Source organism: Pleurodeles waltl, chromosome 3_1 (assembly GCF_031143425.1).
Source record: "Pleurodeles waltl isolate 20211129_DDA chromosome 3_1, aPleWal1.hap1.20221129, whole genome shotgun sequence".
In the NCBI taxonomy this organism is placed as follows: Eukaryota; Metazoa; Chordata; class Amphibia; order Caudata; family Salamandridae; genus Pleurodeles; species Pleurodeles waltl.
This window is the reverse complement of record NC_090440.1, coordinates 1948652557-1948663760: the sequence shown is the minus strand read 5'-3', so window position 1 is coordinate 1948663760 and position 11204 is coordinate 1948652557. Positions and strand designations below refer to the sequence as shown.

The following is an 11204-nucleotide window of genomic DNA, read 5'->3' as shown; positions in this document are numbered from 1 at the left end:
AAATTAGATGGAAGGTAATTTTCAAGTTTCCAAGTGAAAAATTTGGGGCAGTATCCAAGAAGATTTTATGGAACAAGCAGACCGCCTTTAATTGATTTATTTTTGCTGACTGGGAGCCAATCTATTTCCTTTAGTTACCCAATGACATGATCATGTTAGCTGAGATTGAATGCATGCTTCACAGCAGCATTTTGAATTTTTTTGGGGGGTAAGCCAAGGTAAACATAATTAAGGCCTATTTTGAATTGGATGTAGTTGTTGGCCACTACAATTTAATGCAGGAAGGGGAGAAACTGAAAAGTGTGTACCGCATTCCAAAATGGAAAACACAGCACATAGTGGCAGTGTATGTGTGCTTTAAAGGTTAAATGGGTAAATAAAAAAGTACGAAGATTACTGCCCATTGATTGAGGCCACAACGAGCTGATCCAGTTATGCAACTTGTTGAAGGGCTGCACGATTTCTGTTTTAGAAGGGTTACATTTCAGGGAACTTCCGTTGATTCCAAGACTGAATTAATAGTGGGGCTTAGATCGTAAGCGGTTGGAGACACTTTGAATATGAACTGGGAGTCAGATACGGAACACTTTTTGGTTTGTAATGTATGTAGTTCTTGAGCAAGGTGACAAAGATAAAAGACTATGGAACCTTGTGGCACTCCCCATCACATTGGCTTAGGGCAGGAAGTGAAGCCTCCTAGTTGAATTGCGTGTGTTCTTTCGGGCAGGAACGAAGACAGCCATTGTAAACGTGTCTTTGTTATGTGCAGAACTCTGCTGTCTTTTGGATAGATTCGGACTATACATATAAAACACACACACATATATATACATATACTATCTATTTATCTCGATGAATAGAAAAGAATACCAGACGTACTTGCTGCCACATCGCAATCAAACATGATGAACACTTGAATCAGCTTCAGGTAAGTGAGTGGCACACTCTGGCCACAGGGTAGCCACTCGTCTTCATATTAAACTGCTTTCAAAACTAGTCTCTTTCGGGAAAGTAACAAATGGTTGATTGTCCAGATTGATCAGGTTTATAAATGATACTGGGTTAAGAAGGTGGAGCGCTAAACGGGCAAAAAAATAAAACTATCCCAAACATGATGTGTATGAAAGAGTTTTATTAAAATCATCGTAGCACCATTTTGTCATTGGAAACTCATCACCAGCAGAAAACGCATTACTGCTTTGGAAATGCCTTGGTTAAAGCTTAAAAACGCATGTGTGTGCTGAAATAACCACCGCACGCCTTTTCTTCAGATGCATCAGTTCTCGTGTCCTGGTATGGAAGAAACATGCTGATGAGATACCTTATTCTGTTCCGTGTAAAAAATATAATGGTGCTTCGGAGGCAAAGAAACTAAGAGTAAGAAAGATTTTTTTAAAATCTGAGGTATTTGGGCCAAGCTTTTCTTCTATAAGCCGCTGGGATATATATATTTTTTTTAAATGCGTTTATGAAGCGCAATAAATCAGACACAGGGCCCTCTGTATAAAATTTTGCGTGCACGTCATAAAATCGAGAAAAGACCAACGTGTAAAATGCCCCGTATTCAACACCAACAGTCTGTTTGCTTTTCACTGTGTTTTTCCAATGCATATTAATCCTTGCTCAATTTTAATTTCTCCTTTTTAAGAAAGGCAAGAAGTAGGAGGCAAGGGTTGTGCTATCTTTATCATTAACGGTGCAATTAAAATGATTCATTTTAAAACCTGCATCTTGGAGATGATTAACGGGGTTTATATTACAAGTTATCATTCCGGAAAACGAAGCAAGTACCTGCAGTGCAGAAGTGGCTGCTTTCACCGAAGTGCATGCCAGCTTGCACTAAGCATTGGCAACACAAAGTATTTCAGAATGGGCAGTATCTTCTATGTCACGGTTTGCTCAGAATTCCAGGAATAGCTCTATAATTTGATCACACAATTTGGCTCGTAAGCAAATATTTAAGGGGCAGAATTAGCAAAGAGAGTGACTATTAAAAGTAAAGTAAACCCTTCATACACGCAAAACATGTTTTGTAGGGGCTGTTCAGTTTCAACTCCGCTCCCCAAAAACGCTAATCGGTTGACAGGTTACTTTTTCGTGGCGATGACGGCACTATATGGAGAACGTTGAAAAACTGATCTGCAAACTCAACGCCTACTCCTATACATTAAATGGTATTAATCATATGGCCTTCAATACTAAGGCACTAAAAGAGAAAGTGATCTTTCCAGTATTATTTGGGGCTGGGGGAGCCGGTATAGCTCCACTGCTGATCAGGTAGCAAGTGGATAACACCTACACCACGGGCAACATGTTATAGATAAAATACTCTGTCTCTTGCACCCTCACCCTCCTTGCAAAAAAAAAAAAAAAAAAAAAAAAAAAAAGCTTGTAGCTGTTAAAAGGCATTGTTGATGTAAAACGAGCAAAATAAAATATGTAGGTGTATGCGCCCCTAAGCTAGAGTAAAGTTGTGAGGCTGAAGGTGATCTGACAACACAGTAAGTCCAATAACACCCCCCACTCCCCAACTGTTCTAGGTACGAAGGCCAGAGCCTGCTCAGGAGCAAGACGTTCTTGTTGTGTATGTTCATATGGCTTCCTGTGTAGTTCGTGAATTTCTTCTGCCCCCTTGGCTTCCTGGCGCTGGGCTTCACTGCTGCTCAAGGAGAAACATTCGTGGGAGGGGGAGTGGGTGGGAAGTGAAATGGAGCAATTGGGGAATTTCATTTGGCCAAAGCCCCCATGGGGTCCCAGGCAGGCAAAACAATGGGTTCTTGCTTCAGCACCTCAAGAATCTCCTCCGACAAATATTTCTTGTCAACCACCACTTCGTACACGTACTCCGAGAACCAGTCGTCAGTCATGATGAGGTAACCTGAGAACAAAGAGAAAGAATAGTCCATTAATGAAATGAAGTCAAACCACTAGAGGAACTTTAATATTAGATCAACTCATAAAAACTTACCAAGGTGTCTCATGCAAGTCATGTACTAAATAAACATCAATAAGGTGCCTCAACTCATATTTGTAAGGTGCCTGATACAAATCAAGGAAGTGCACCATGTCCTGCCATGCAGCGGAAGTTCTCTGTTTAGCTTTCTAGTAAAGCAATTTCATGACACTTGCCATTTTGAGCGCCCCCTAATATACATGAGGTATTGGTAAGAGCCTGTCGGCTCTGAGGAAAGTTCCATAAAAGTAGTCATCCCTCCAAAGAATATTTTTATGCAGAGTTAAAGGGGTACTACACGCCAATGCATACTATTTAGTGTGGCAAAAGAAACACAGCAGTTCAATTACTAAATATGGAATTAACTGCAAGTGCCTCATCCATTGCTTTTGAGTGAACAACACTACAATAATTGCACAATAGTACCACAGGATGCAGCATCAACATGATAATAGTTAAAGGGAAGCTGAGGCCCAATCACCAGGTGAACATGCGAAAGTCATCCGACGACTCCAACGCATCCAAAACGCCTCCGCCCGACTGGTCCTCGACGTACCCCGCCGATGCCACACCTCCCACCACCTGAAAGACCTCAACTGGCTCCCCGTGGACAAGAGGATCACCTTCAAGCTCCTCACCCACGCTCTACAACATCGGACCAGCCTACCTGAATAACAGACTCAACTTCTACGCCCCCTCCCGCCAACTCCGCTCCGCCAACCTCGCCTTCGCCATCGTTCCCCGCTTCCAACGCAAGACCTCCGGCGGCAGATCCTTCTCCTACCTCGCCGCCAAGACCTGGAACACCCTCCCGACCCCCCTGCGACAGACCCAGGACCTTCTCACCTTCAGGAGACTCCTCAAGACCTGGCTCTTCGACCAGTAGCAGCAGCCTTCCAACCCTCCCCCCCCCCCCCCCCCTCAGCGCCTTGAAACCCTAACGGGTACGTAGTGCGCTCTATAAATATTGTGATTGATTGACATGGATAGAGTACTTAAGCGATTAAATTACACACAGATAAATGATACTCTCTATCTTTCTACATGAAACCTACTAACTGTGGTTAGTCCGTTTCCTCTTTTCCCAATCATCAGTGCACTTCCTGATGCTTCCATTCCCGCAAATGCAACACAACCTCAGTTTTCCTATTGTAGCGCCTGTCTTAATTATTGCAAACATCTTTTTTTTCCACAGAACCAACAACACAATGGGGGTTATTCCAAGGAAAACTGTGCCAATTTTATATACATATTGGGGGTTATTACAACTTTGGAGGAGGTGTTAATCCGTCCCAAAAGTGACGGTAAAGTGACGGATATACCACCAGCCGTATTACGAGTCCATTATATCCTATGGAACTCGTAATACGGCTGGTGGTATATCCGTCACATTTGGGATGGATTAACACCTCCTCCAAAGTTGTAATAACCCCCAATATGTATATAAAATTGGCACAGTTTTCCTTGGAATCTGAAATCCTTGTGAGTATGCTGAGAAGCCTGATGCTCTTTGGTGGGATGGGCACTGTCATAACCCTACAACACCATGCATTGTCTTCAGCTTCTAGTGCTCTTAATCTGGCAACTCACAAAAGTACCAAATCGACAAACAGCTGGAGCAGATTCCATCCTCTATACAAGATAACACACACACTGAGTCAATGCCCCGAGTTCAGATTTGCAGCAAAAACTGAATTAGGATGAAAAAGGTCCTTTAATTTTCAGGCTAGTACCAGCGGCCAGGCTTAATGCTACATACTGTAAAACCTCTTAAGAATGTCAGCACCTCTACCCTCAGTTGATAGCTGCAGAGACACAACAGATAGAACCAACTTTAAGTGATGGCTGAACCAACAATTCACACTTACACCTACTTCAACTTTAGCAGTCAGCCTAGGTAAAAGTGAAGGTCCAATCTAGCGGTTGAAAGATTAGTAAACCACCATCTCGCCTTTTTAAGAAAACAGAAACGTCATGGTTTAGTTTGCAAATTTACTTTTTTCACTCAACAGTAACCCATGTTTAGCTTATCGCTGTAATAATGCTGGTGTTCCACAATGCTGCCTCCCTTTGTTTTGTCTGTTGATATTACAGGATTGGTTTCCTATTTCATCATCACTAGCAACACAATGAATCCCGTGTTGAACTTGGGTGATGAGAGTTCAGGGAAGCAGGCACAAACAAAATATGGAGTAGGAAACTCTGGGGATTCTAAAACGAGAGGACGTGGTGAGGTAGTGGGTAAGAAGCAAACCAGGAAAAGGGCAGAGCCTGGATGAGATATGCAGTCAAATATCAGGGGGAGCCCGGGAGATCTGTTGAGTGGAACTGAGGATAAAGATTAGGATGGCAGGGTAGGTGAAACTAAAGTTGGTAAAAACATTACATTGTACATGGGGTGCTATGCGAGAATATATTGGAGGCACTTGTAGGAAATTTAAGCACATGATTCTAAAATACTTCTCACAACAGCTTCCTACCCGGGGCAAAAAAGACTCTTATCACAGACCAGGATGGTCACTGGTAATTAGAAAGCCAAGGAGAGGCCTGGTACCAAACAGCATCATGCATAATCTGCATTTGAACAGTAACCAAGAGAATGCTCGCTGGTTTAATTCAAGACGCACATGCGCAGAACTTCTGCCACCACATCCAGAAGCGGTCACAGATACTTTCTCAAGTCATTATTAAGAACATTTGTCTGATTTGGAACGTATTAAGTTGTGTATAGTGGTGTCACTAGTTAGCATGTAGCATGCACCCCAGAGAGCTCTTACTAAAAAATGGCGGGTGGTGAGGTGAAAAGAGACATTCAATAAAACAACGGTCATCATTTACTTCTTTGGTACATCTAAAAGAAACGCAGGCACCAGCATGCACACACATTAGTGTTCCAAAGATCTGTATAAAAACTAAGTGACAGCTTTTGAAATCTTCACAAATCCAACAAGTGATGACGCAGCATAATGAAAATGTCACTTACCCAGTGTACATCTGTTCGTGGCATTAGTCGCTGCAGAGTCACATGTTTCGCACAGTCCGCTGCCTGGTGTTGGGCTCGGAGTATTACAAGTTGTTTTTCTTCGAAGAAGTCTTTTTTGGTCACGGGACCGAAGGACTCCTCCCTCTTCGGCTCCATTGCGCATGGGCGTCGACTCCATCTTAGATTGTTTTCCCCGCAGAGGGTGAGGATGGAGTTGTTTGCTATAAATAGTGCCCATGCAATGGAGTGAATACGTATGTACATAAAAAGTTTATAATAATTATTTACAAATGTACAAATGTTTAAGATTTAAGATCTACTTCTAAACGGCTACAGGCTTCCCGGGGAGGCGGGAGGGCACATGTGAATCTGCAGCGACTAATGCCACGAACAGATGTACACTGGGTAAGTGACATTTTCAGTTCGATGGCATATGTTGCTGCAGATACACATGTTTCGCATAGACTATAAAGCAGTTACCTCCCCTAAAAGCGGTGGTTTAGCCTGTAGGAGTTGAAGTAGTTTGGAATAATGTTCTTAGTACAGCTTGGCCCACTGTAGCTTGTTGTGCATTTAGTACGTCTACACAGTAGTGTTTAGTAAATGTATGAGGCGTAGACCAGGTTGCAGCCTTACATATTTCGCTCATAGGAATGTTTCCTAGAAAGGCCATTGTAGCACCTTTCTTTCTGGTTGAGTGTGCCTTTGGTGTAATAGGCAATTCTCTTTTGGCTTTAAGATAGCATGTTTGAATACATCTGACTATCCATCTAGCAATGCTTGTTTAGAGATTGGATTTCCTATGTGTGGTTTTTGAAAAGCTATGAACAGTTGTTTTGTTTTCCTGATTAGCTTTGTTCTGTCAATGTAGTACATTAGTGCTCTTTTGATGTCTAATGTATGTAGTGCCCTTTCAGCCACGGAATCTGGTTGTGGGAAGAACACTGGCAATTCTACTGTTTGATTTAAATGGAATGGTGAGATTACTTTTGGTAGAAATTTTGGATTTGTTCTTAGAACTATTTTATTTTTGTGTATTTGAATAAATGGTTCTTGTATGGTAAATGCCTGTATTTCACTTACTCTTCTGAGGGATGTGATTGCAATGAGAAATGCGACTTTCCAGGTTAGATATTGCATTTCACAGGAATGCATGGGTTCGAAAGGTGGACCCATGAGTCTTGTTAAGACGATGTTAAGGTTCCATGAAGGAACTGGTGGTGTTCTTGGTGGTATAATTCTTTTTAGCCCTTCCATGAATGCTTTAATAACTGGTATTCTAAATAGAGACGATGAATGAGTAGTTTGTAGGTAAGCAGATATTGCTGCGAGGTGTATTTTTATAGATGAAAAAGCGAGATTCGCTTTTTGCAAATGTAGTAAGTATCCCACTATGTCCTTTGTAGAGGCATGCAATGGTTGGATTTGATTGGTATGGCAGTAGCAAACAAATATTTTCCACTTAGATGCATAGCAGTGTCTAGTGGTAGCTTTTCTAGCTTGTTTTATGACCTCCATACATTCTTGTGTGAGGTCTAAGTGTCCGAATTCTAGGATTTCAGGAGCCAAATTGCCAGATTCAATGATGCTGGGTTTGGATGCCTGATCTGTTGTTTGTGTTGTGTTAACAGATCTGGTCTGTTGGGTAGTTTGACATGCGGTACTAGTGAAAGGTCTAGTAGAGTTGTATACCAAGGTTGTCTTGCCCATGTGGGTGCTATCAGTATGAGTTTGAGTTGGTTTTGACTCAACTTGTTTACTAGATATGGAAGGAGAGGGAGAGGGGGAAAAGCGTATGCAAATATCCCTGACCAACTCATCCATAGAGCATTGCCTTGTGATTCGCGGTGTGGGTACCTGGATGCGAAGTTTTGGCATTTTGCGTTTTCTTTTGTTGCAAACAAATCTATCTGGGGTGTTCCCCAAATTTGAAAGTACTTGTTCAGAACTTGGGGGTGAATTTCCCATTCGTGGACTTGTTGGTGGTCTCGCGAAAGGTTGTCTGCTAGTTGGTTTTGGATCCCTGGAATAAATTGTGCTATTAGGCGAATGTTGTTGTGAATCGCCCACTGCCATATTTTTGTGTTAGGAGGCACAATTGTGTTGAGTGTGTTCCTCCTTGTTTGTTTAAATAATACATTGTTGTCATGTTGTCTGTTTTGACAAGAATGTATTTTTGTGTTATTATGGGTTGAAAGGCTTTTAACGCTAGAAATACTGCTAACAGTTCTAGGTAATTGATATGAAATTTTGTTTGGTGTACATCCCATTGTCCTTGAATGCTGTGGTGATTGAGGTGTGCTCCCCACCCTGTCATGGAAGCATCTGTTGTTATAACGTATTGAGGCACTGGGTCCTGAAATGTCCGCCCTTTGTTTAAATTGTTGCTGTTCCACCATAGAAGCGAGAGGTATGTTTCGCGGTCTACCAACACCAGATCTTGAAGTTGACCCTGTGCCTGTGACCATTGTGATGCTAGGCACTGTTGTAAGGGTCGCATGTGTAGTCTTGCGTTTGGGACAATGGCTATGCATGATGACATCATGCCTAGAAGTTTTAGCACAAATTTTGCTTGTATCTTTTGGTTTGGAAACATAGCACTTATTACCTTGTGGAATGCTTGCACTCTTTGTGGACTTGGAGTGGCAATTCCCTTTGATGTGTTGATGGTTGCTCCTAGATATTGTTGTGTCTGACACGGTTCGAGGTGTGATTTTGCATAGTTGATGGAGAAACCCAGTTTGTGAAGGGTTTGTATGACATATGTGGTGTCGTTTGTGCACTTTTTTACTGTGTTGGTCTTGATTAGCCAATCGTCCAGGTAAGGAAACACATGTATCTGTTGTCTCCTGATATGTGCTGCTACTACTGCTAGACATTTTGTGAACACTCTTGGTGCAGTTGTTATTCCGAATGGCAACACTTTGAATTGGTAATGTATTCCTTTGAATACGAACCTTAGGTACTTTCTGTGAGAAGGGTGTATCGGTATATTAAAGTACGCATCTTTTAGGTCTAATGTGGTCATGTAATCTTGCTGTTTGAGCAGTGGAATGATGTCTTGTAGTGTGACCATGTGAAAGTGGTCCGATATGATGTAGGTATTTAGTGTCCTGAGATCTAATATTGGTCTTAATGTTTTGTCTTTTTTTGGAATTAGAAAGTACAGGGAGTAAACTCCTGTGTTTTTTTGTTGTACTGGTACTAACTCTATTGCATCCTTTTGCAGTAGTGCTTGAACTTCTAGTCCTAAAAGTTCTAAATGTTGTGGTGACATTTTGCGTGTTTTTGGAGGGATGTTTGGTGGGAATTTGTGGAATTCTATGCAATAGCCATGTTGGATTATTGCTAATACCCAATTGTCTGTTGTAATCTGCTGCCAAGATTGGTAGAATTGGCTTAGTCTTCCCCCCACTGGTGTTGAGTGAAGGGGTTGTGTGACTTGAAAGTCACTGTTTAGGTGGAGGTGTTTTTGGAGTCTGGAATCTTCCCCTACTCCTTGGGAATTGACCCCCTCTATATCCCCTGAAACCTCCCCTTTGGAATGAACCCTGATATGGTGTGGTTCTTGTTTGTTGGCTGGTGGTGTCTGTGGGTTGGCCACGAAACCCCCCTCTAAATGGAGTTTTTCTAAAAGAGCCTCTGCTCTGCGGGGAGTAGAGTGCGCCCATGGCTTTGGCCGTGTCTGTGTCCTTTTTAAGTTTTTCAATGGCTGTGTCCACTTCAGGGCCAAAAAGTTGTTTCTCGTTGAAGGGCATATTAAGGACAGCCTGCTGGATTTCAGGTTTGAAGCCTGAAGTGCGGAGCCAAGCGTGTCTCCTTATGGTGACAGCAGTGTTGACTGTTCTCGCTGCAGTATCGGCTGCGTCCAGTGAAGAGCGGATTTGATTGTTTGAGATCGTTTGTCCCTCTTCAACTATTTGCTGCGCCCTTTTTTGGTATTCCTGGGGAAGATGGTCTACGAGAAGTTGCATCTCATCCCAGTGTGCGCGGTCATATCTGGCCAGCAGCGCTTGAGAATTTGCGATGCGCCACTGGTTGGCTGCCTGTGATGCTACTCTTTTTCCTGCCGCATCAAATTTTCTGCTTTCTTTGTCCGGAGGTGGGGCGTCGCCAGATGTATGGGAATTTGCTCTCTTGCGAGCTGCCCCTACTACTACGGAGTCAGGTGGTAACTGCGAAGTAATAAACACTGGGTCTGTGGGTGGTGGTTTGTATTTCTTATCCACCCTTGGGGTGATGGCTCTTGATTTTACGGGCTCTTCAAAAATTTGTTTTGCGTGCCGTAACATCCCTGGTAGCATTGGGAGACATTGATATTGGCTATGTGTAGCCGAGAGGGTGTTAAATAAAAAATCATCCTCTATAGGATCGGAATGCAGTTGGACATTGTGGAATTCTGCAGCCCTAGCCACCAGTTGCGAGTATGAGGTACTGTCCTCTGGCGGTGACGGCTTTGTGGGGTATGAATCGGGATCATTGTCCGGCACTGGGGTGTCATATAGGTCCTAAGCGTCTTGATCCTGATTATCTTGACTTATGGTAGTTTGCGCTGGTGAGTGCATTTGTGGCGGTGTTTGTGCCGGCGATGCCTGTTGTGGTGGAGAGGGCGGAGGCGTGACTTTTTTAACCACATTGGCTTGTGGTTGTGCGTCATCCTTGAGAAGTCCGATCCTTCTTTTCCTCATTATTGGGGGAAGGGTTGATATCTTCCCTGTGTCTTGCTGGATGTACAGTCTCTTTTGTGTGTAGTCTGATTCTACACTTTGGAGCTCTTGTCCAAATCTGTGCATCTGGCCACTTATTCCTTGTTCCTCTGTGTAGGATGAAGGTGTGGAACTTTTCGGCGCCGAGAGAGAATCTTTTTTCGGCTTCGGCACCGACAGAATTTTTGTGGCTTTCGGCAGTGTGTCTCGGTGCCGATGTTTTTCGGTGCCGGCATCTTGTTTTTGCCTCTCGGAGCCGCTATCTCGGCTCCGAGGTTGCTCCATGGCGGTCCCTCGACCGGAGTCGGGTGTCTTCGCTATGGGCGTGCCCTTTTTCGGCGCCTTCGGCGGGTCGCCGGTTTTATGGGTCGAGCCATGGCCTGTTGGCAGTGGCGTCCCCTGGGCTTTTGTCTTCTCGATGGTTTTAATTTTCGACGTCTTACTCACTGTTTGTTGCTGTTGTTCGACGGAGTCTCCGGATTCTGATTCCGGAACCGAGAATGTTTCCTCTTCATCGTCGAAACGTTGTTTTGTTGGCGTGGACGCCATTTGTAGACGCCTG

At 43.3% G+C, this 11204-nt stretch overlaps 1 protein-coding gene across 1 annotated transcript in view; it reads right to left on the bottom strand.

Moving 5' to 3' along the window:
• Nucleotides 1–1115: 1115 nt before the first annotated feature.
• Nucleotides 1116–11204, bottom strand: part of BLMH (bleomycin hydrolase) — a 305030-nt gene continuing 294941 nt past the window's right edge. The window contains exon 12 of the mRNA XM_069226259.1: nt 1116–2878. Within this exon, the coding sequence (XP_069082360.1) occupies nt 2727–2878 (152 nt within the window). The 3' untranslated portion in view covers nt 1116–2726. The remainder of the gene's footprint in view (nt 2879–11204) is intronic.